Here is a 23,689-nt window from a genome sequence, read left to right on the forward strand (position 1 = left end):
TCAGTTTTTCCTTTCCTTGCTCTCATTTTCTCCTTTTACCTAAAACTTAAAATAAAATGTAGTTCCTTAGAGATTAGTTTATGAATTTTAAAAAATACGCTATTTGAAATTCAAATATCGAAAAGTATAAGGATTATATGTATTACTTTTTCTCAGCTTTGGGCTGAGCAGCTGTCTTTCTGGCTGGTCACAAGCTTTCTTGTTGTCTACTACAGGTCTTCTAATATATTAACTTGCAAAAAACTGCAAGGGGGCAATGTATGGCATGACTGGAGAGCACTGTAACACTCTATAGTAGTGATGACCCCACCTAGATTAACCACATTTTGCACCTACTGGGATATAAATTGACCACCCCTAAATTTTACTACTTCTATAAAGACATAAGAGACAAGAAGTACAAGTCTATGATGAAACCTTGAGTTACATGTTCATTGTAATTCTGCTCTTTGCTGTATGCAAATGCTATGTTTCTCCTTTCATTCTCATTGAACATCATTGACCCAGAATGCTTTGCACATGCATGTGCTGGCAGCCTCAAAGAGAGAACAAGATGATGAAGAGGAGGAGATAACACAAAAAGGAAATTGAATGGGGAAATCAACTGGGAGTAATTTTCATCTGGCAGCCCAGAGAGTTAAAGATAAAATGACTTGAATAGTAAGGAAATATCTACTGAAGTGTAGTCAAAACCCCCAGCCTTCTGTATAGCAAGAAAATGCTTTAATTGTATGTTCCATTTAGACACCGTACCCACCAAAATTTCCACTGACATAAGCAGAAAATACATTAAGGTTTCTGCAAAACGAGCTTTTAATTCACATAAGGAAGGTAGGGACAGAAACTCACATTGTACTGTTTTTAATTATGAATGTTGGAGCAAAGAAGACTGGTTTTAATTCAAATGTTAAATCAGTAGTAATACACAATAACACAACAACAGTCATATACATTTATGACAATGAAAATAGAGATCAGAAAAATGTGTCAAGTAAGAGAAAGATCAACTGGCACTAGCAGGGAGATCTGAGGTGTGTCCAACATGGAAGAGGTAAAATCAATATTTGTGTTGTCAGGGAATGTACCCACTGATTTTTGTTCAAAAGAAATATATAATTTTCTGGTAAGTCTTCATATTAACATAAGAGAAAAATGCAAGTTAAATCTGGGCTACATACACATGGCATACACAGGGTCCATTTTCAAAAGGGCTTGTTCAGTATAATGGGGCTATAGATGAAACTCTTCATCTATCATCTACTGTATATAAAGAACAGCATACAGTTAAGTGTTTACCACTTAGAAGCACAATTCTACATTTGTGGCATACCTTAAAAAATAGCTGCCAACAAGTACACTATGGGGCCCATTTACTTAACTCGAGTGAAGGAATAGAATAAAAAAAACATTGAATTTCAAATGTTTTTTTTTGCTACTTTGACCATCGAATGGGCTACTTCGACCTTTGACTACGACTTTGAATCGAACGATTCGAACTAAAAATCGTTCGACTATTCGACCATTCGATAGTCAAAGTACTGTCTCTTTAAAAAAAAAACTTCGACCCCCTAGTTCGCCACCTAAAACCTACCGAAGTCAATGTTAGCCTATGAGGAAGGTCCCCATAGGCTTTGCAATCTTTTTTTGGTCGAAGAAAAATCAAAGGATTTAATCGTTCGATCGAACGAATTGCAGTAAATCCTTCGACTTCGATATTCGAAGACGAAGGCTTTAACTTCGACAGTCGAATATCGAGGGTTAATTAACCGTGAATATTCGACCATAAGTAAATTTGCCCCTAAGTGCAAGTTTTTGTGAATATTGGATATTAATTAAAATAAACCCATTGTCCTATAACAGTCTCCATAACAAGAACTGACATTTATAAAGCTTAATTGTAAAATATATAGTTAAAGGCTTGTCTGCAATGGTGAGATGTATGAATTTTCAGGATAACTTAATCTTTTTTTTTTTTTTAAATTGCCTGTTTTCACCTTTGTAATGTCAGGTCACATACTTGATATTTTTGCCACATGCGGTGATATTCACAATTGGTTAGTTTTCAAAATTATATTCCTGATTGTTATTTGAAAAGATTCGGAGCAGTAACAGAAATCTACAGACTCAATTTATCAATATGTCTGAAAAAAGCCAGATCATTTACATCTGAAGGTTCCCCAGTACGATTCACAAAGGGGAAAAAGCTGATTAAGCAAGCATGCAACAACCTAGCCTTTTTATAGGTCATACACATAATGAAATGTGTCACTAATAGATCCCGGGGGAAAAAGGGGCATTGAAAAAATGTTTGCTAAATTCAATATTTTTCATTTTTCCTGACCTGATAGGTGGAACTGTGAAAGAAGAATTTCTTGCTTTCCTTACAATAAACACCTTACAGGTTCCATCACAGACCAAACCAATTATTATACTGAATAAATATACAATGGTGGCATGTCCCTCTTGGGCCTTCATGTGGACAGTCTGGTACCTGATGGGATAATGGAAAAATATCCAAATATGTTACATATATTTATATTTTGGGAGTTTTGGTGTATTCTACAGAAAACACAGAATTCTTTTCTTGTTGCCATTTTATCCAACACAACTTTCTAGTTAAAAACACACAAAAAATATGATAAATAAAGGCAATATCTCAGGGGCTAAGGAACATGCAACTTTGATTGCTGCTACTTGTAGTTGTCATCAAAATGCTGCTACAAAATCAAAGACATTATTCCTAAGGCTACTGCCATATGGAATGTTAAACTGCCATAGAAATATCCTCTTCCCTATTTGCAGTTGCCCCCTATTAATATATTTTTGAAATTCCCAAGTGCCATGCCAGTACTTTCCTTAGGCAGCCCATTTCCCTTTCAAATTAAGTTGTTACAGGAGAGAAAATGAGTTTTGACAACTAATCTTTGAATGAAATATGGTGATCAACATATTCTATGTGCCCAGAGGGGGGGATGTCAATCTTTTAAGCAGAGAATGTTTGCGTGGATAACAGATGTCATTCACCTTAACATAACTGCCTGCCAGTATTACAGTATTTTTACAAGACAAAAAGAAAGCATCATCAGCTGCCACAGGTGTGGTACATGTTATCCAGAATGCTTGGTACCTGGGGTTTTCCAGATATGGAAGTGCATATGGAGTGGATATTTTTATAATATCTTCATACCTTAACCTTTTTCCTGATTTATCTTATGAAACAATCTTGAACTGAATTAGAAGACCTGTTTTTCTCTCAAATTGAATCTAGGCCAGAATATTATAAGGATCGGTTGCACTTTCTGCTCATTTACAGCTCTTTTAAAGGGTTGCATGGCATGTATTAAAGAGAAGCTTTCTATAATACTTTAGACCCGTTTTTTTAACAATAGAAAATGGCAGACTTGACATTTTAAAGAATCAAAACCTCTGGAACAAATTTTTCCAGTAACGCTAAGAAAAGAGTTTGAATTTGCTGCTTAAGGCACTGATATATTGGCCTTCTTACAGTGAGCTGCCATGGGAATCAAATAAATCAGAGCTATTTCAGAGACCGCTTTAAGCCTTAAGTGCTAAGGATTAAAAATAATAAAACAGAGCCTCACTTGTGATTAGCACTCAAATGGTTACTGCTAAGATTTAAACATAAATAAGCATTACGTTAAAATATAATTAATTTCATTAGGTGTTTGTTTAAATGTATAAAATGATTTATTTTTACTGATTCCCACCAGGTTCTTGTCTGTCAAGGCCTAATTAGCTCTTTATTTGGCAATTAAGGTGTTAATGTAATCTTCTGCTAGACAGTTTGGCTTATTTCCCCAAACAATTGAAATGCCTAAAGAATAAAAAAAAAATATGACTAAAGCTGTTCCCTAAATAATTGAGCTGATTGTTCCTTGATGGTTTCAATTTAGAAATGCAGGATGTGGAATTTCTATATCAGTCTCAGCTGTCACCCACCATTAGCAATCAGGTGTATGTCATATTCCCATTTTAAGTCTTATTAAGGGCTTATTTCTTTAATTTATTTCTACACAACAGAAACAAATGTTGGAACAATAGAAGGAACAAAAGGAAAAAAGGAACAATGTATTAACAATCTCCCTTTTCCTTCATAAAAACAATACATTAAGGGGGCTATTAATTAAAACTTGAATTTTTCTGGCCTTTTAAAGGGGAAAGAATCTGAAAATACTCCATCACAAACCTGTCAAGGTCCTGTAGAAGTCAATGGCAGATGGAAGATATTTTGGTCTGTGCTGGGTTTTATAGAATAATCCAAAAAAATTTGGGGGGTTTTGGGTGATAACTTAAAAAAATTGAGTGATTTGAGAGTCAAATCCAAATCTATTTTTTTTCACAATTTTATCGAGATTTTTCCTCAACTGAATTTTTCTAGGTATTTTATCGATAAATAATACAAAATTAATAAGTAAGGTAAAACCATGGGTGGGAGTTTGGTTGAGTTTGTTTTATTGAAATTATGAGAAAAATGTGAGTTTTAGTAAATAACCCCTAAATGTACATGTTTTAGATGCATGTATTAATTAGAATTGTAAATCAAATTTCCACAGTCAATGTAAATGAATAGGTTTTATGAAACAGCTTCAAGGTTTTTTTTTATCTAGGCCTCCAATGTGTATCATGTTCCATGGCTATGCCTCACCAATTTGAAACTCCCTATTACAGATAGAGTTGTAGGAACAAATACTAGTTTTTTAAATTATATTTATAATGCTTCCTTTAAAAATGTGTGCCCTGAATTGGAATGTATTGTTGCTCATTAACTTTTAGGGGCCCATTTACTTAGCTCGAGTGAAGGAATAGAGGAAAAAAACTTCGAATTTCAAATGTTTTTTTTTGGCTACTTCGACCATCGAATGGGCTACTTCGACTTCAACCTTCGTCTTCGAATCGAACGATTCAAACTAAAAATCGTTTGACTATTCGACCATTCGATAATCGAAGTACTGTCTCTTTAAAAAAAACTTTGACCACCTAAAACCTACCGAGGCCAATGTTAGCCTATGGGGAAGGTCCCCATAGGCTTCCTACCAATTTTCTGATCGAAGGAAAATCCTTCGATCAATGGGTTAAAATCCTTTGAATCGTTCGATTCGAAGGATTTAATCATTGATCGAACGATTATTCCTTTGATCGTAGGAATATCGAAGTCGAAGGATTTCAATTCGGCAGTCGAATTTCGAGGGTTAATTAACCCTCGATATTCGACCCTATCTAAATTTTCCCCTGTATGCATTTAAGTACTACAAATTCATACACTATAAGGTACTATGAAGGTGAAACACCCACAAAAGGCCTATGGCATGTCCATCGCCAGTGTTTTTAGTGGGTAGATAAACCCCTGAGGAAACAATAACTATATTTTAAATTGGGATTACCTGCACTGTCACAAAATCCAATTTTTGAATTTTTGAATTTAAAGCATGTAATTTATTGGATTATAAATGGCATTTAGAGTTATTAAGCAAAAACGTCAGTCCCTAAAAGTTATAAACAAAACTGGCCAACTGCTCCACTGGAAAATTCCCAAAATAGAAAAATTCACGAAATGGCAAAATAATTTTCTTGCCCATTTTTTTCTAGTGACTTTTTTAAGTATTATTTATTTTCTCTCCAAATGCATTGGAGTCCATGGGTGGTATTCTCGCACAATGCATTGGCTTCAATTGACTTTTTTTTCCTCCACATTTCTTTTGCCAAATGCATTGAAGTCAATGTGCATAATTTTTCACAGGAAAAAGGGGGGGGGGGAGAGGGAATAGAGGGATTTTTTTACCCAGCTAAATAAAATGCTTGGTGAGTTTTTAGTGCAGATTCAAGAACATTTTCTCTATAAATGAAAAAGCAAATTTTGCCACGGATCTTTATAAGGTAAAAAAATTACTTAATTTCATTAATAAAAAAAATCATTATTTTACAAAATAACACATTTATGTTCATTTTTATTTCCATAAATTAATAAATTTAGTGCTACAGTATATAGCAGGAGTGTAGTTATATAGAAACATGCTACATGTCATTTCATTGAATGGTTGGTTTTAATTTGATGAGCATTACTGCCCTGTTTCTTAGTATTTGTCTTCGGGTCAGCAGCTAATATGTCTTTCACATTTCTGAATTCTCTCATGTCTGTGAGAATGTGGCAGAAACAAAATAGTGAATACTTTACCAGGCTACCAGTACTAAGGAAAATATTAATAGCAAAATAGAGAAGATTGAATGTGAAGGAAGGAAAACAGATTGAAAGAGAAATATGCAGGTAAAATCTGTCAATTAATTACAGCCTGAGCATGTTTGTTGCAGGGCTGATTGTTTTGGACTTTTTTCAAGAAACACTAGATTTTTTTCGGGTTTTGTCCATGAACCCCCTGACTTTATCAATTATCAGGCTAAACCCACTGCAAACCACAATACCTTCAAATTGGAATAGGGACATCTCCCATTGACTTATACTGTGACAGGTCTGAGATTTTCAGATTCAGGCTTTTTGCAGCATTGGGGTATAATAAACCTCAAAAAGTCTGACCAGAACATTTTGGATTTTAGTAAATAACCCCCTTAACTTCACTTTAATCTGAATTAACTTTGTATATTATATTTATATATAAGCTCTAGCAACTGTCTGTAAATTAGATTATGTGTTTCAGCAGAAAAAGAAGATGGGGAGCTACTAGGGACATCTTCAGAGTCACAGATCTTCACTGCTAAATGTATGTTAATGTTGGTCTAGTAAAGAAGTAAAAAATGAATGTGCCCTCCCTAATGTTAGTACACAAATGTATACATTTTTTTTGCTGCAATATAAGGAAATGCCCAGGGGGATATGATCAACAAAAATAAACAAACCCTAAAGGAGGTAACATTTACAGCATAAACAGGGGAATGTAATAAAAGTCGCAAAGAGCAAAACAATTCACACCAATAAGACTAAAAATACACATCTCGCAATGTAACATTGTTCCTTAAACTGTTATTACATTGCGAATTTTAATTGCGCACTCATAAGAAGTGCTTGAAGGTGTCGTAATCTTTTGGAGCAAACATAACGACTTTTTCAGTAAGAAGTTTTATAACATTGACTGCGCAAACTATAAAATTCGCACACGGTCTTTCACTGTCGGAAGTGGTCGCTAAACAGTTTCCGGGCTCGCAAAAGCTATATTAAATTCACACAAAGCAAAATTTGTTCCCGCAAAGGCATAACTTTTCGCATTGCGAATAGTTTTTCCGTTAGCGATTTTTATTACATTCCCCCGAAAGAGTCTAACCGAAAGCAGGAAAACTAAAAAAAAATACATCCTTATTAGTTCATAAAAGTTATAAAATGCAAAAAAGTGCAAATCAGTAACACATCACATGCTAAACATCTGAAGTAAAAACTCGTACATACACTTGGGTACTCATTCACCTGCTCAATCACATGTTTGAATTATTTAATTTAATTTGAATTTATTTAATTTGAATCTATAATGGTGACATGAAACCTAAAAAGATAATGCTAAAAAGCAAACATACAATTTGCCAGTAAGTATGAGCCTACTCCGTACAGTCGTTTACATGGAACAGGTCATGGTTTACAAATTCAGAAAGAGTGTGTGAAAATATACCTTCAGCTCTGGGCTAAGGAATACCCAAATATATGCAAAGAGCCCTTGAAATATATTGCAAATGACATGCTCCGGATATCTGATATCTAGGCAGGCACATTTATTGAAGGTCGAATTTTAGTGGTAACCATTAAACTCTATTGGGGGAATGTAATGACAGTTGATAACGAAAAAAAATCCCAATGTGAAAAGTTATGCTTTTGTGCGAACAAATTTGCCTTTGCACAAATTTAATATAGCTTTTGCAAACCTGGAAACTGTTTAGTGACCACTTCCAACAGGGGAAGAAGGTTTGCGAATTTTATAGTTTGCACCAGTGCACAGTGAATGTAATAGAACTTCTTAATGAACTCGTTATGTTTGCTTTAATATTATGACACCTTCAAGCTCTTCTTAAAAGTGAGCAACGCGCAATTAATATTTGCAATGTAATAACAGTTTAAGGAAGAGTATTACATTGCGAGATGCAAACTTTTACTCTTATTTGTGTTTTGCTCTTTGCGACTTTTATTACATTCCCCCATGTTTCTCTAAAACCACTAATGCAATGAAAGTTATTACAATATCTGAATATAAAAAGGTTTGAATGCGTAAAAAAAATCCAAAATCTCCGGAATAGCTAAATGGTTAAAAAAAAGGTCCAATAGGATTAGTTCGACTCCCATTTGCTCAACTTGGTGAAGTTTGACTTTTTTTTTAAACTTGATTAATCTAATTTTTTTATAGTTTTTAGGGTTTTAGAGAAATATAAAAAAAACATTTTAGAGAAAAGTGCAAAAACGTAAATCCAACTGTTAGTAAATAAGCTCCATAATCTTCTGGTGGGCTTTGAGTTAGCCTCTTTTAATCTTTAGGGTTCTTGTTAGGGTTCTTGTGCTAGTAAAGAAGTTCTAAACTTTATAATGTGCAGCATTTCCTGTCTAATTCTTTGTTTAAGGCAGTTATTAATACCTGTGCACTACAATTTTCACCTTACATATAATGCATAAAAAAATATTGATCAGCACAGCCAAAAGTTGAAAGAAGAATGCATAGGTGCAAGCAAAGCAATAGAATAAATGTGTAAGAGAATTTGCCCTTTGCGTTAGCACATTTGTTTCAGAATGAGCCTTCAAAAAGTGTTAGATGAAAGGAGAGTATTGAGAGAATTTAAGAAGGAAACCAAGCACGGCACATCTGACAAACAAATCTCTGTGCAGTCATGAAATTTTCCAAACATTTTTATTATTCTAAGAAAGGCATCAAAGATTCAGTAAATAATCTATAACATTTGAAATTGCCATTGAAAGCATTGACTTGCCTTTTTATCTACCATAAATGATGTCTGAGACATTTCACTGTTGCCTAGAAGTTTGGGCTACAGTCCTTTTACAGAGAAGACAATGATTCATAGTATAGACAATGCTATTTTAGACGCTTTGGCATAGTGTCAGCAACGAGGTGTGCCAGGAGAAGCAGACACAATGATGACAGATATATTAAGTACCTGTGATATAAAGCACTCATGGTGGGAGAACAGATAGAATTCCACTGGCTGCTTCATGATACATTTAATGAGTAGGGAAAGTATAGTGTCATCTTTCATAAACATACTAATTTAACCCTCTTCTTCAGAATCTGACCTGCTAACACAGGATGATACAAAGCACCATTCCCTGTGTTCGAATGGAGGGAAATATATTTTTGATGGCTTACCATTATTATCCAAAGGGAGTGCAGTGAGCATTACACAGAAGTATGATGTCTGCCTACATGAGTAGTTTTACTTATGTTAGGCTATAACGTGCAATTCCCTCTTTTTAATAATGGTGGATTTTCCAAGCTAACATTGCTGTGGTCACAGTAGGCTTGTGAAGGCAAGGGTCACATGTGTAAAATCCCCAATAGACAAAAGCTAGAACATACTGTGCAAGGGAATTGCTCTGAAACGTATAAATTGAGGCGGAGCCTGTGGAGAAGTATTTGTGATATCACTGCAAATTAGTGATGGATAAATTTCTCCAATTTCGCCGAAAAATTTGCGAATTTCCCGCCAAATTCGGGAAACAGCGAGAAATTTGTGAAACGCGAATTTTGATGCTGGTGTCCAAATGTTTTTGACGCCGGCGACAATTCTGATGCCGGCAACAATTCCGACGCTGGCGACAATTCTAAGCATCTATTGACTTTAATGGGCATCAGAATTGTCGCTGTCGTCTAAAATATTTGGACACCGGCATCAAAGTTCGCAAATTTTTGCGGCAATTTCGCGAATTTATCCGCAGGCGGCAAAACGCTGCAAATTCGGGCCTGGCAAATACATTTGCCCATCACTACTGCAGATAGTTAAATCACTTTGTTGGCTCAATCTGGCTTGATCCTACTAGAGAATATATGCTCAAAAACCCAAACAAGAGTTAGGGGCCCATTTACTACTTCGACCTTCGACTACGACTTCGACTTCGAATCGAACGATTCGAACTAAAAATCGTTTGACTATTCAACCATTCGATAGTCGAAGTACTGTCTCTTTAAAAAAAACTTCGACCCCCTAGTTCGCCACCTAAAACCTACTGAAGTCACTGTTTGGGAAGGTCCCCATAGGCTTTGGAAAATGTTTAGGTAGAAGAAAAATCGTTCGATCGATGGATTAATTGTTCAATCAAACGATTCAAACTATTTGCGGTAAATCCTTCGACTTTGATATTCGAAGTCGAAGGATTTCAATTCGGCAGTCGAATATCGAGGGTTAATTAACACTCGATATTCGACCATAAGTAAATTTGCCCCTAATTGTCCAATATTATGAGTAGTTTACAAGTAGGGACTTTGTTCCCTGAAAGGTGAAAGTAATAAGGACATGTGGGATATAGATCAGCATGGAGCTAATGTAGCAATAAGGCAAGATGACGACTATAGCACAGCAGTATTTGCCTGTGTAATTATGGGAGGGGTTTAACTTTTTTAAACATGTACTAAACTTTAAAAAACAGTGTTGCAATAATAGAATTTGATGTTCAGGAACAGCTGGAGGGCCACGCTCTTGGCATTTTTGTTCTATATGGCACCAATTTGTGTCCTGTCCCAGCCACTCAAATAACATCTAGGAGCCCATGAAATGCATTACAGTGTTCTCTGAAACCAAAGGAGATAAAAGCAGGGGACATATCTAACAATTTTTCGGTCAACTATGTAGGTAATCCTGGCGAAATCAGTATCACAGCTGCCCTAAGCCTTTTAGTAATGAGTGGATTCTGTTTAGGGTGGTGTGAAATTGCAGCCTTGTTTTAACATTGAAGCCACAATGCCACATGATGGACCATCTCAGTAAAAAGAGTTACAGATATTCTTCCTCACTAGTGTTGTCAGCTCAGCATTCTTTTTTTCATAGTAATGGTTGTGCACATTCATTAGATGTTTATGACTTAAAAGCAAACTGTACAATGACAAATGCTCCTGTGGTATGTACTCAATAGATGTTCAATAGATGTTCCAAAAATAATCAAAACCAACATCAAAAATGTTATCACTGGCACAAAAGTAAGTCTGACAAGACATGTATATTTATTCTGTCAAATGCATCTGTTTCTACAGAATTGTAAACCTTCCCAGTGTAGAGAACAATGTATTAGTACATCTGGAGGCTTATGAAAAATAGCTAGTGATATAAATGTTTCCAGTTTGCACTAATGGAAAAAGAATGTACTAAATTACTTAATGGTCGTTGAGCTGCAGAGTTTTTGTTTTGCCATAACAGCATACTAGAAATAAGTTCCATAGTTTTCTATGGGGCAAGTAGGTAATTATACATTTGTGGGATCAATAAAACCTACTGGTAGCCAACTAGTAAAGTCCCTGAGTGAAATAAGTACTGTATGTGTACGGAAAAGCTCAGATTTTCACGATTTATTTGTGAATTTTCCCAGAAAATTTTCACCTGAAAGCTCCGAAAACATTGTGAAATTGCCCGAAACCCCCGGCACAACCAAAAATCAATGGGACTGTTCCCATTGACTTTTATGCAACCTTGACTGGTTTGAGATGCCGTGTTTTTATATTCTGGCTTTTTAGGTTTAATAAATTCCGAGAAATTTGTGATTATTTTTTTAAGCCTATTATAACACAAAAAAATCATAATTTTGGGAATTCTGAGCTTAGTAAATAACCCCCTTAGAGATGGTAATTATTCCATTTAATGCAAAGGAGGGGCAAAAGGACTAATAACTGAGGGATAAACTGTATAATCATACTTTAACCTTATAACATGATTTCGAACTTGGAAGTGAAAATCATTTCTTGTGATTTTTCAGAGAAAAAGTAGACATTTTCTACTTTGGAAATAAATATTTTCTGGTTTTCTATACATAGTTTCTAATGACTGCAAAGAGAATATCCAAGAAAGTCTATTTCTCATCATTTCATCAGTAGGCTGAGCAAGAGAAAACTGATTTTTGGTGACAGATTCACACTTTAAGAAAATATTTTCCATTGTTTCATTTTAGCATCAAAGTGGAGACTGGGATCTAGTGAATTTAAGAATGCAACAACATGCCAAAGGATCATAGAATTTCCATCAATTTAATTAATTTAAAATGCTCACAGATTCATGCCATATTATTGTGTAAAGTATCCAATAATTCTAACACTAGAATTATTTGCTTACCAATCCATCTATGCCTTATCCAAGTTATTCCATAAAGTAACATAAAAGAGAAGCTAAGGTCCACAATACACATACAATTTATCAGGTCAGGATAAGGGAATTATTAACTAGAGTATCTGGATGTCAGGGATATTATGATCTCTACAAGAAAGCATTTTAGTGATAAATTTGAAACATCATTTTGTATGGAGAAGAACATTTTTCTTCCGACTTCCAGTGGAGAGTTGGCAATTCTGCAATGTACCATGAAGAAGAAGCAGTGTTGAAATAGCATATTGTTTTGAAACAGCACTTTTCCATTTCACAGTCTAGTAAACTCACCCCATGTGATGGGTAGGAAATCCAGCCCAGCTCCCCTTGAATTGCTTTTGAATCCAGAAGATTAACTACAAAAGAAGGTACAATAAAAAAAAGGAATGAGACATTTGGTTGTGCCCAGTTAACTTAAAAGATGTGTTTATTTAGAATTCCACAAAGGCCTCATTTTTTCAGGTGGTCTTGTGGATCAGAGCAAGGAACCTACAAACCAGCTCTATTGAGATGAGAAAGCAAGACCACAAAGGAGGCAGGAGTTTTAAAAAAAAAAAACAAATTAGATCAGCATAGCCCTTCTGGCTGTGAAACATGGTATGCATTTAACCTGGGATTCCAAAACAGACTTGAAGTCTCATTTCTTATATGATTTAATATATGCTGATCTGTAAAGAGATATACAAATATACAGATATGAAAATAATCTAGTCTATATGTAACTGGCAAGACACTGACTTATTTTAAAAATTGGAAAGAAAACTCATATTTCTTCACTAATACAGCCAGTGTTTTGTACAAATGTCGGGTGATGTCAAGTAAACATTCTTCCATATCTCATAAAAACAAATTACTGATGTCATGTTTAGCATTTTTCTACAAAAATTACCCAAAAATAAAATTTAAAATCAAATATAAAAATGGTGACCTACTTTCCCTCAACAATGTTTAAATTAATATTAATAGTTGCCAGTGATGTTAATACTTGTTAGCTATTTTATCATTAAAAAATGTCAATATATATAAATATGTTTAGCACTACTGCCTTGCTTGGGTCCTAGGTTCAGACAGGGCACTATCATAAGCTTTTATCTTCTTCTCGTGTCAGGGTGGATTTCTTCCAGGAAGGTTAATTGGTTCCTGATAACCCTGATCATAGTGTGTAAAAATGAACCTTATAAGGTGATGGCAAAATAAACTAATGCTCCAGGTTAGTATTGAAGGGATGTGCATTTTCTTTTTTATTTGTCTAATTGAAAATAAAGAGCTAATTACTAAGGTGCTGTTGGACTCAATATTCTTATAATGTTTAACCACAATCTTATATCCACCCAGAGCAGCCATCAGGGGGGACAGGGGGAAGAGTTGTAGGGGGCCCGAGGGTAAGGCCCTGCCATGCCACACTTACTTGATTAGCTGGGCCCCCCATCTTTCTGAGAGCTGCTGACTTCGGGAAGGCATGGACGTTTAAGGGGCCCTAGCCACCAATTTTCTCATAATGTGGGGGGGGGGGGCCCTGGCCACCAATTTTTCTTTTCTCATGTGGGGTCCTAGCCACCAATATTTTTTAATGGGAGGCCCAGGCCACAAATGTTTTTTTATGGGGGGCCCTGACCACCAATATCTTTTTATTTTTTATTAACATGTGGGAACCCTAACCACCAATATTTTTCTTGTTTTTTTACTGTGTGGTGGGGGGCGGACCTGTAGGTGGGGCTTGCGGCTGGTGCAGGAAATTTCGTCTTATGGGGCCCTCCGATTTCTGATGGCGGTCCTGGTCCACCCACTCACATAATTTTTTTGCAGAAAGCCAAATATTAAAGTCAAATAACGTGATTCTGTTCTTTAAGTATTCCATTTATCTACAGTAAGGGGCAGATTTATGAAACATTAAAGGCAGATTTATTAAGGTTTGAGTTGTGTTTTCCACAAAAAATTTAGTTTTCGAGTTGTTTATTTGGTCGAAACTCACATTTTCTGATTGAAAATTAAAGCTTGAATTTTTCTGAGATACATAACCCCCTACATTTCCTTCCCCAGCTGTATTTTAAGGGGCACATTTACAAAGCTCGAGTGAAGGATTCGAATTAAAAAAACTTCGAATTTCGAAGTGTTTTTTGGGCTACTTCGACCATCGAATGGGCTAGTTCGACCTTCGACTACGACTTCGACTACGAATCGAACGATTCGAACTAAAAATCGTTCGACTATTCGACCATTCGATAATCGAAGTACTGTCTCTTTAAGAAAAACTTCGACCCCCTAGTTCGGCAGCTAAAAGCTACCGAACTCAATGTTAGCCTATGGGGAAGGTCCCCATAGGCTTGCCTGCGTTTTTTTGATCGAAGGATATTCCTTCGATCGTTGGATTAAAATCCTTCGATCGTTCGATCGCAGGATTTGCGCTAAATCGTTCGACTTCGATATTCGAAGTCGAACGATTTTAGTTCCTGGTCGAATATCGAGGGTTAATTAACCCTCGATATTCGACCCTTAGTAAATCTGCCCCTAAGTGTTTTTCCTGATCAAATGTTTTCACCAGATCTGAGATGATCTAAACCATTACAACCTATGGGACAAATTATTGCAAGTTTGAAAAAAAAATGGACCCAAAAAAACAAGGCAAATAATTAGATTTCTCACAAATAAATTTCTATCGGACATTTGTGCGTTTGCATGAGAAAAAAATTGTCGCCAATAATAGTAAAGGCTGCCAACAAAAAATTATATACCAGGTGAAAAAGGAAAATAATAGGTGTTTGTATTTTTTCTAAAAAAAAACTGTCCATAAGTGTAAGGCACATGTCAAGGACTAAACTGGACTATTTTCCCAACTATGAAAAAAACAAAAACCTTTGTAAATGTATGCTTGTTCCTAATGCTGTCTTTTTTCCCAGTTATTTACTTATTTTCATCCTAAATAGTTCTTATTGCAGTCTCAACCATTACGAGACACAGGAAATTGTTATATTTTGCAGCTTTTAACCATTAAGGGAGCAGCTGGGAATCAGCATAAAAACACCAAATGTCTCTGATAATCTTCAGGCACTTTTTGTGTGGCTTTCTAACCTAATATCCTGGACATATATACAAGTATCTGGCATTTTAAGTAAATAAATGACCTAACAACCTGCAAACGTGAAACGTGCTATTGATTTCCCTGTGACATAATCCAACAGATGAAACCAATAGACTTGGCTAGCATACCACACAGAGATCGGAAGGACAATAACACACACAGTTGAATAGTATCATTATATTATGCTAATGAAACTCAGAATACCTGTAGGAATTCATTAGTATAACATGTGCCTACTGAATCTAATATTTATGCTGAAAATTAATGATTTTACAAAAAGCACCCAAAGTGGCTTCTGATATGTTTATGCTACTCAAATTAAATTTAGAGTGAATTTTTCATGCTCTTTCTACAGGGCCACTATATATTTACTTCATTTATAAATAAATCATTATGGTGTCGTGTAAGCATACATGTGTTAGAAACTTAAAGGGAAAGTACCTTCACAAATTACGTCAGGCTTTTGGGAATTAAAAACAAATATCCTGCCAAGCCGCTCCTTAGACTCTTTGATATCAACAGTTGCACACTTTGGCTTATAATGGGCAGTTGGGTAAGTTATGAACACAAACACAGAATAATAAATATTTGCTGCTGAATTAATTCATGAAATATTAAAGGAAATAAATTACTATGGCAGCATTATCTTTCATGCAGCGTAAAACAGACCCTGTACTTATTTATTATGGAAACTTGTTTGGCTGTTTAAGCTGTGATTAGCTTAAGAGAGATATTGAGATAGTGTTCTCAGATACAGGGAACTGGTTTAATATTTTAATACATTGCAATATAATTAATAGTTTTATCATTAAGTTTGTTATAGTGATGAAAGAATGTATTATTTCCTTGAAAATCACAATATCATGTTATTGATTTGTAATATTTCTTTAATTACAGTAATGAATCTGAGCATCATGGGTGAATGGCTACTTTTTTCTTATTATTGTTATTAATACTTGGACTAATATCGTTCATTGAAGAGAAGTTTAAATACTTCTAGTTCAGGCAATTCAACCCCTTTTTCAGCCCAGGCCACCACTGCTTATTATTGTCAATGCACAGGGCTCACCCACATTCAAAACTCCCATCCAAAATTATTAGAACTACAGATGTCTTCAAACATTGCAGCTGTGTAGAGAACTACATACCCCCAAAGAGAAAATTAATAAGTAAGAACAATCAAATCGCAAGATTTTTGGAATTAAAAAAAAAAATGAAAAAAGCAGGTACTATTGTTGTGTGGAAAAAAGGTGAGCTTGGCCACACAACTTGAAAAACTGTATTTTATATCATAAGGTTTAATCAGTAAGGCCCTTTTCATTGCTTTTGGAGGGAAGAAAAGGAACACATAATAGGGTTTTTAAACCTTCATCCCTCCAGTTGTTTTAGAGCAACAACTCCCAACATTCTCTGACACCGTAACAATTTATACAAGTATTTCCCTCTTAGGCTTGATGTCTCAGTGTCACGCATTCATCTTGCTTGTTTGATACAGTCTGTATATTCTTCCCAGTGTAAATCACAGATCTGAGAAATCTGTTGGTGCTTTATAAATAACTTTTTTATTAACAATAATCAATAATTATAACAGCATTACAGACATATAAAGAGAATGCAGAACACGTATGAAGGTATTTGAATTTAATGTATCCATAGCTCCATAAAGGTTAATGGGGTTCAAGAACGCTAGAACTACACACAAACACACACATATACAATTACTGAGTTTTGCTATACCTCTACAAAAGCACACCATTGATAGTGGGAACAGCTGCTACTCTATTCGTGTTATTCTGCTGACTACATTCAAAGGGGAAGGGGTGTGTTTTCAACATGATATTTTACAAAAGAATATGTTGATTTTGGGCACTACCTCATATAACCGGTGGTTGTTTCATTTTACTTTTTGGAATGATTGATTATACTTTGGGTGGCCCAAGCTCCAAAATTCTGGAGTCATTCCAGATTCTTAGCTTTCCTTTACTAGTACATACTTAATCAATTTGATCAGACTTTATTATCACTTGAACAAACTGCTCAGGTTTGTTTTAACCTTAAAATCTGACCTACATTCAACCTCCAAGAGTTATCTTTTACCTCTCAGCTACTACTAACTGTGATCATAGCAAGCCCTACATACTTGCTTGGGTCCACACAGATTCCTTTTATTAAAAAAAAAAGGTCACACCCCACTTTTAAACCTTTTCATTTTCATACAAACTGAATTTATCTATAAAAAGACTACTATGACTATTACTATTATATTCTTTGACATAAAGAAAAACTACTTTGAACCTATATTTATGTTAATTTGGGAATAAGTATAAAGATACGGAGATAGGACACAAAAATTTATTATCTAAGTCTTAAAGGATATTTAAAAAACAATAAAGTAATAAAACGGCAACATTTGTTCAGTTCTTAAAGTGCTTTGGCTTTTTATAACTAATGTCAAGCATCAAGTATCTTTCTTTTTAAAGAATCTAAATTGTATATACAATGACATTTTGTTAAAAGTTTCAGGGATTTGCCAGAAATTGTGCTGTACTCCAAATGAAAACAAAAAATGGAAAAAGATATAGGGTGAAAGTTCCAGTGCATGACTAATTAAGATACAAGGGTCTTATTTTGATTATTCGATCATTGGTTCGGGTAAACTTAATCAGAAAATGCAAGTGAGTTCTTTAACTCTTTTTCTGGTATTGAGTTACAGAACTCACATTCAATTTCTGATATTGTTTTTCCACATTCGCATCAATCAAATAATCATAAATCAGCCTTTTAGTGGCAAAAATGTGCGTAAAGCACCTTTACATTTATTTTCAATTTTATGGCATTTTTACCTTACTGCGGAACATAATTCTATCAAAGAACACAAACAGATGGAGTAAATTCAAAAATACTAAAGTAAAAATAATCATAGTGCCTATTTTATTTTTCTTTGTGTAAAAAAGAGAGGTCCATGTTTATAATACATTTATTCATTTAAAATGTATTCATTTAACAAATGTGATTATCTACACATCAAACCAAATTGTCACATAAAGGACAGTCACAAACTTTTTATTATTTTTTTAATCAACAATTTTTTTCAGTTATTATTTTTCTCGTTATAAATGTTAATATTTACACATATTACAATTACATTTTTATATTATTTTTAAAAGGGGTTAACAATTGTATTAATAGTTTCATAATTGCAGTGATTGATTAAGGAGAACTATACTAAAAATGACTGCTGACTGCAAAATTAGTGTTTGCTACTCAACTCTGCAACAGGTATAAAAAAGGCATGAATGCTTTGCTTGTAATTAAATTGCCACAATATTAGCACTAATGCTTTATTAGTGAGAAGGTTCTAGAAAACATGGTCTACTAAATGTTCTGATGTAATAATAAGAAATAGAAATACATTCTATAGGACTAATTTTCATAGGATCATCGGAGTATTTGATAAAATGAATGCTGATCATTTCAGATTGAACACTATGGAGTACAGGAAAGTGTTATACAAATTTTTAATCCCCTAATGAGCTCTAACACCCCACTGAGCTCAAAGCAATAACATTCTAACCTACTGACACACTGATCCACATAATATATGTATCCATTTGCTAAAAACTTTCCTCACGGACCGGAAAGTGTAAATTCATTTCAAAAATCGAACTGATGAAAAAAAAAACCTGAATTCCCCAGTTAGATATTTTGTAAACGTGTCCCTCTATTTTATTATGTTCAAATGTGTGTTACATAGTCTAATTTATTATGATATGTGCCTATAATTCACATGGTACCATGTTTATTACATATAATTTGCTTTACAACTTTTACTTTTGGATACACTTATGTAATAGATTAATGGTATATAAAAATGTAATTAGTTGGCCCCACTAACATATGTAACTGGCTGCAGGAACAAATTTGTGCTAAAAAATAAATCTGTCCCTGAGCTTTGAATTTAGCCACTTAAAGTGAGATCCTAGTTCCTATTCTCATTACTTGTGCCTCCTGACTTATGTTAACATAATTTAATGTGCTGAAAACGCCTGAGCTATATTTATTTTTGTATTTAGGAAATATTAACCACTTCCTCGATTATCCCCACTTAAATGAGACATATTTTTCTCCAGTGGTGAATGGTTTGATGAATGTTTTGCCATTTGTTCACACTAAATTAAAATTCACTTGTTATTCCTTCTTTAAAAAACACCTAAAAGGGAAGTAGTTATTGCATCTGTTAAACCAAATTTGTACCCACACATTATAGAAAAATGCATTAGCAGAGTCAGCATCTGTTTAGTCGAAAGTTGATTTGTTTGCATTAAATTGAAAAAGAAAACAATAAATCTGTTACTAGAACAGCTTTTTCTTACTTTTGTAGTTTATTACAAACTATAAATTTATGTGTTTAAATTGAATAAGACAACCTATATTTTTATGTATACTTTACATGCAGGCATAAAATCTGTGGTTTTGGGTTTTACAGCTTCATTGTGTTAACAAAATAGCTAAAAATGTGTTTCCACTGATTTAGTTTAATAATGACATTTATTTGGAAGGAATTTGTTTTCCATGTCTTGTAGAACAAGTACTGTTAAATGAAAAGTGTTAAATGAAAAGAAAAAATACTTTTACAGTTTTATAAGCATTCAGTGATTTTACCATTACTTCTAGATTCAAGAAGCTTTTTGCTTGTGCTGAAAAATTGTTCCAGTTATTCACAGAAAATAATTTCCTCATTAATGTGCATTACTTTAAGGGGATTATTTATTATGCTCCGAATATCCGAAATTCTAATAATTCCTGGTTTTCAGATTTTAAAAAAAAACTACAAATTTTTCTGAAATTATTAAAGCCTGATGGTCTTAAAATGCTGAATCTGAAACCCCAGCATTTAAAAGCTCTTGAGGTCCTGTATAAGTCAATGGGGAAGGTCCCAGTGTCTGCGCTCATGTCCGTACTGATATCCGATGTGTTTGTGGTTTCTACACAAAAAACTCAGAAAAAATATTTTTATGGAAAGCTCCGAAGTTTGCCTGACCCTATTTTTTCTAGCTTTTTTCTTAATAAATATGGTCCGTTCCGGCAGTTGGAGTTGATCGGATTTTTATGTTAGAAATACTTAGAAAAATTCAGACCTTGATAAATAACCCCCTACATGTAAGACTACTATATTTTTGGTTTATCAGTTCAAAGCTACTCAAAGCAGTCAAACACATACATATATGTGAGGGTATAACACTATAAGCATGTTACTGCCTGTTCAAATTCAAAATTGTAATCTTTAGAATTAAATGATAAATATACAAGTAGAATATAATAAAACATTCATTGTTTGAACTCTCACCAGATACAAAAATATAGCATGATACTTATGAGAATTTTGGTATTTATTGACAAGGGACCAAGGTATTCTAATAATCAAATTCGTACTATAGCTGGCAAGCGATAACCATCTGATGATGGCAATCATAAGCCTTTTAAGATGTTTAAGAACACTTGGGGGTTATTTACTAAATCTCAATTTTTTCTGGTCTCTTTTCTTGGGCAATAAATCAAATTTTTATAGGAAAAGATTAATTTACTCCGAAGCTGCTACAAGTCTGAATTTGGAAATCCGCTGTCTCAAACCTGTTGAGGTCATGTAGAAGTCAATGGCAGATGTCTCTTTTACAATTTGAAAATATTGTGATCTGCGCTGGGTTTAGTCTGATAATCTGTAAAATTTGGGGGTTTTGGGCAATAACCCAAATCGGAAAATTTGTACGATTCGAGTTTTCGTTTGAGTCTTTTCCCAGCCCAACTTTTTCAAGTTATTTTATCAATAAATACAATAAAATGTGGATGGCAGTTTAGTCAAGCTTGATTTCATAAAAAAAATTGGACAAATTCGAGTTTCAGTAAATAACTCCCTTGTATTCATGTTAAGATGCTCAACCGGAATTAAAATTATAACCACACAAAAGTGTGTCATTAAATGTTTTACAATGTGCATATTTTATAACCTTATTTTAATGTTTTAAGTAAATCTGTGTTATCTCATCCAGTTGACCCATTGTGAGTTCTGTTCCTCCCACATCACTTACTGCAGTTAACTGGAAGATTTGCAGGTCAAAGTGCTCTATGTTTTGTAATGTGTATGGTTTTTTGTATATGGATTTTTTTTTTTACTGGACCTCTAAAATGTGGAATTCAAACTGATTGTTTGGGATCCTTGCGACTCCAGGACTAGGCACTGGTTTGAGTGAAATTCTGCAAAATCAAAAGGAATAATCTAAATAAGTACAGGCATTTTTTTGTAATTTGAAGGTAACTCCAGAATGCTACTAAAATACATATAGACAACTAATTTGTTATCGTCCTCAATTTATACTGGGGCAAAGGAACAGATTAATTGTATTTTAAATTTAGACTCAAGAAGTACAGAGAACACATATAGAAAAGTAGCCAATTGTCATTTAATATTCAAAGTTGTGTCTAAAGGTGACCATTCACAGGCCGATAAAAGCTGTCAATCTGTCAAGCTAATTACCCTATATATGGGGCCCTCAGATGGGCCCACCCAACCAATATCTGGCCAAAAATTGGCCAGATGTTGATCTGGCAGAGTTGAAAATCCGATCAGCTTTTTGATGCAGTCCTCATCCTAAATGTATCATCATAGTGATTAATTTGTTTGGACCAAGGCACCAGGACCAAAAATTCTGTCAACCCTATATAATACACCTCAAGGTGGAAAGGTCAGATGTTTCAATGTAAGGCAACCTTTAGTTGATTTTTCCTTTTAGTTATGAATATTTAAATTATTTATATAAAATGGTTTCCAATTCTGAATTTATTTGAATTGAATGACTTTAATCAAAAAAAAATAAATAAATGTGGTCCAGAAAATGCCAAGCAAACCCTACACTAGACCATTTACATTCAAAAAGCTTGTAAAATGATCATGGTCCAAGTAAGTTTCATGCAAGCTGCTAAAAAGATGTTAATATATCATGTGTTGTTTTTTAATAAAGGTGGTGTACAACTTGAAGTTCCATTCAGTATATGGTTTACATAACAGTGGTCTCTTAACATGTGTCAGATTCACCTTTTAAAAAGAATGGGTTAATTACAATTCAATATTTTTTCTTTAGAGAATTCAGTAGAAGCGATAATACTGTATATCCCAACATACCCAGCCACATCAGCCATAGAAAAGAAAGTGCTCTGTTAAATCTCTATCCATGTTTATTATTTCTAAATGTAGAACAAACAATACCCAAAAAGACACATGTTCTTAATTATACTCCCTTTTCAAGATTTTGTGTAAATAAATGTTTATTTAGAGAGAGTCAATAAAGCCAAGGGTGGTACAACATAAATATTTTGCCAAATTAAACAAAATGCTCATCCTGTAGTTTATTGTCTTCATAGAATATTCCTTCCTTTTGAATTAAAAAATATTTTTGGAAGCAGATTTATAAATGGTGTCTACAGAACTAAGCGACACAACATTTTCAATTGTTTCATATATATGGCACTCCCATGTAATAGTTAGCAGAGAATATCGCTGTCAATGAAACAATTTGGCAGCTTTTATTTATATTTATAAGGCTTATGGCACATGTAGCAACAGACAGTGACAGGCCGTTTTTATCCATATCAACAACAGGAGGTGAGGGGGTACTGGGTGTTTTTAAGATGGCCGAAATACATTTTCGTAGAAATAGTTCGTATGCCATAAGCCTTTGGACAATATGTAGAAAAGAAAACTTCTGATGAAGGACAAAGTGCATGTCCTTCTAGTCTTTCTACTTTTTTTGTCAATTACAGACAAAATAAATCTTATTATAATTAGGGCAAAATCCTCATTCTACAGAATGGAGTTTCTCCCATGCCCAAAAAAAGAGTGATACTTATAATGCGATACGTATAATGCACAAGAGATCATAATATTAATACACAATTCCAAAGAAAAACCTATATGTGCTTCATCAGTATGTTTACTCAACTATAATCAGGCAGGAGAATACAAAATATAATATTCACATAAACATTAAATTAGAAATATGTAATACAGGCATGGGACCTGTTATCCAGAATGCTCGGGACCTGGGGTTTTCCAGATCTTTCTGTAATTTGGATCTTCATATCTTAAGTATAGTAGAAAATCATTTAAACATTAAGGGGGGTTAGTTATCAAAATCCAAATTTTTCAGATCTTTTAAATAAAAAAGGTCCAACAAAACTACGACTTAAAAAAAAAAAAATCAGATCGGGAAAAAACATGACTTTTTCAGATTGTCGCACAGAGAACCCAATTTT

At 34.2% G+C, this 23,689-nt stretch overlaps 1 protein-coding gene across 2 annotated transcripts in view; it reads right to left on the bottom strand.

Annotated features, from left to right (window-relative positions):
• The window catches only part of LOC108707897 (ephrin type-A receptor 3), a 204,862-nt gene that overhangs the window by 158,886 nt on the left and 22,287 nt on the right, over positions 1 to 23,689 (bottom strand). For both annotated transcript variants that reach the window (XM_018245986.2, XM_018245985.2), the window contains exon 2: positions 12,595 to 12,659. In XM_018245986.2, the coding sequence (XP_018101475.1) occupies positions 12,595 to 12,659 (65 nt within the window). The remainder of the gene's footprint in view (positions 1 to 12,594; positions 12,660 to 23,689) is intronic.

The sequence above is a fragment of the Xenopus laevis genome, chromosome 2L, assembly GCF_017654675.1.
Source record: "Xenopus laevis strain J_2021 chromosome 2L, Xenopus_laevis_v10.1, whole genome shotgun sequence".
Taxonomy (NCBI): Eukaryota; Metazoa; Chordata; class Amphibia; order Anura; family Pipidae; genus Xenopus; species Xenopus laevis.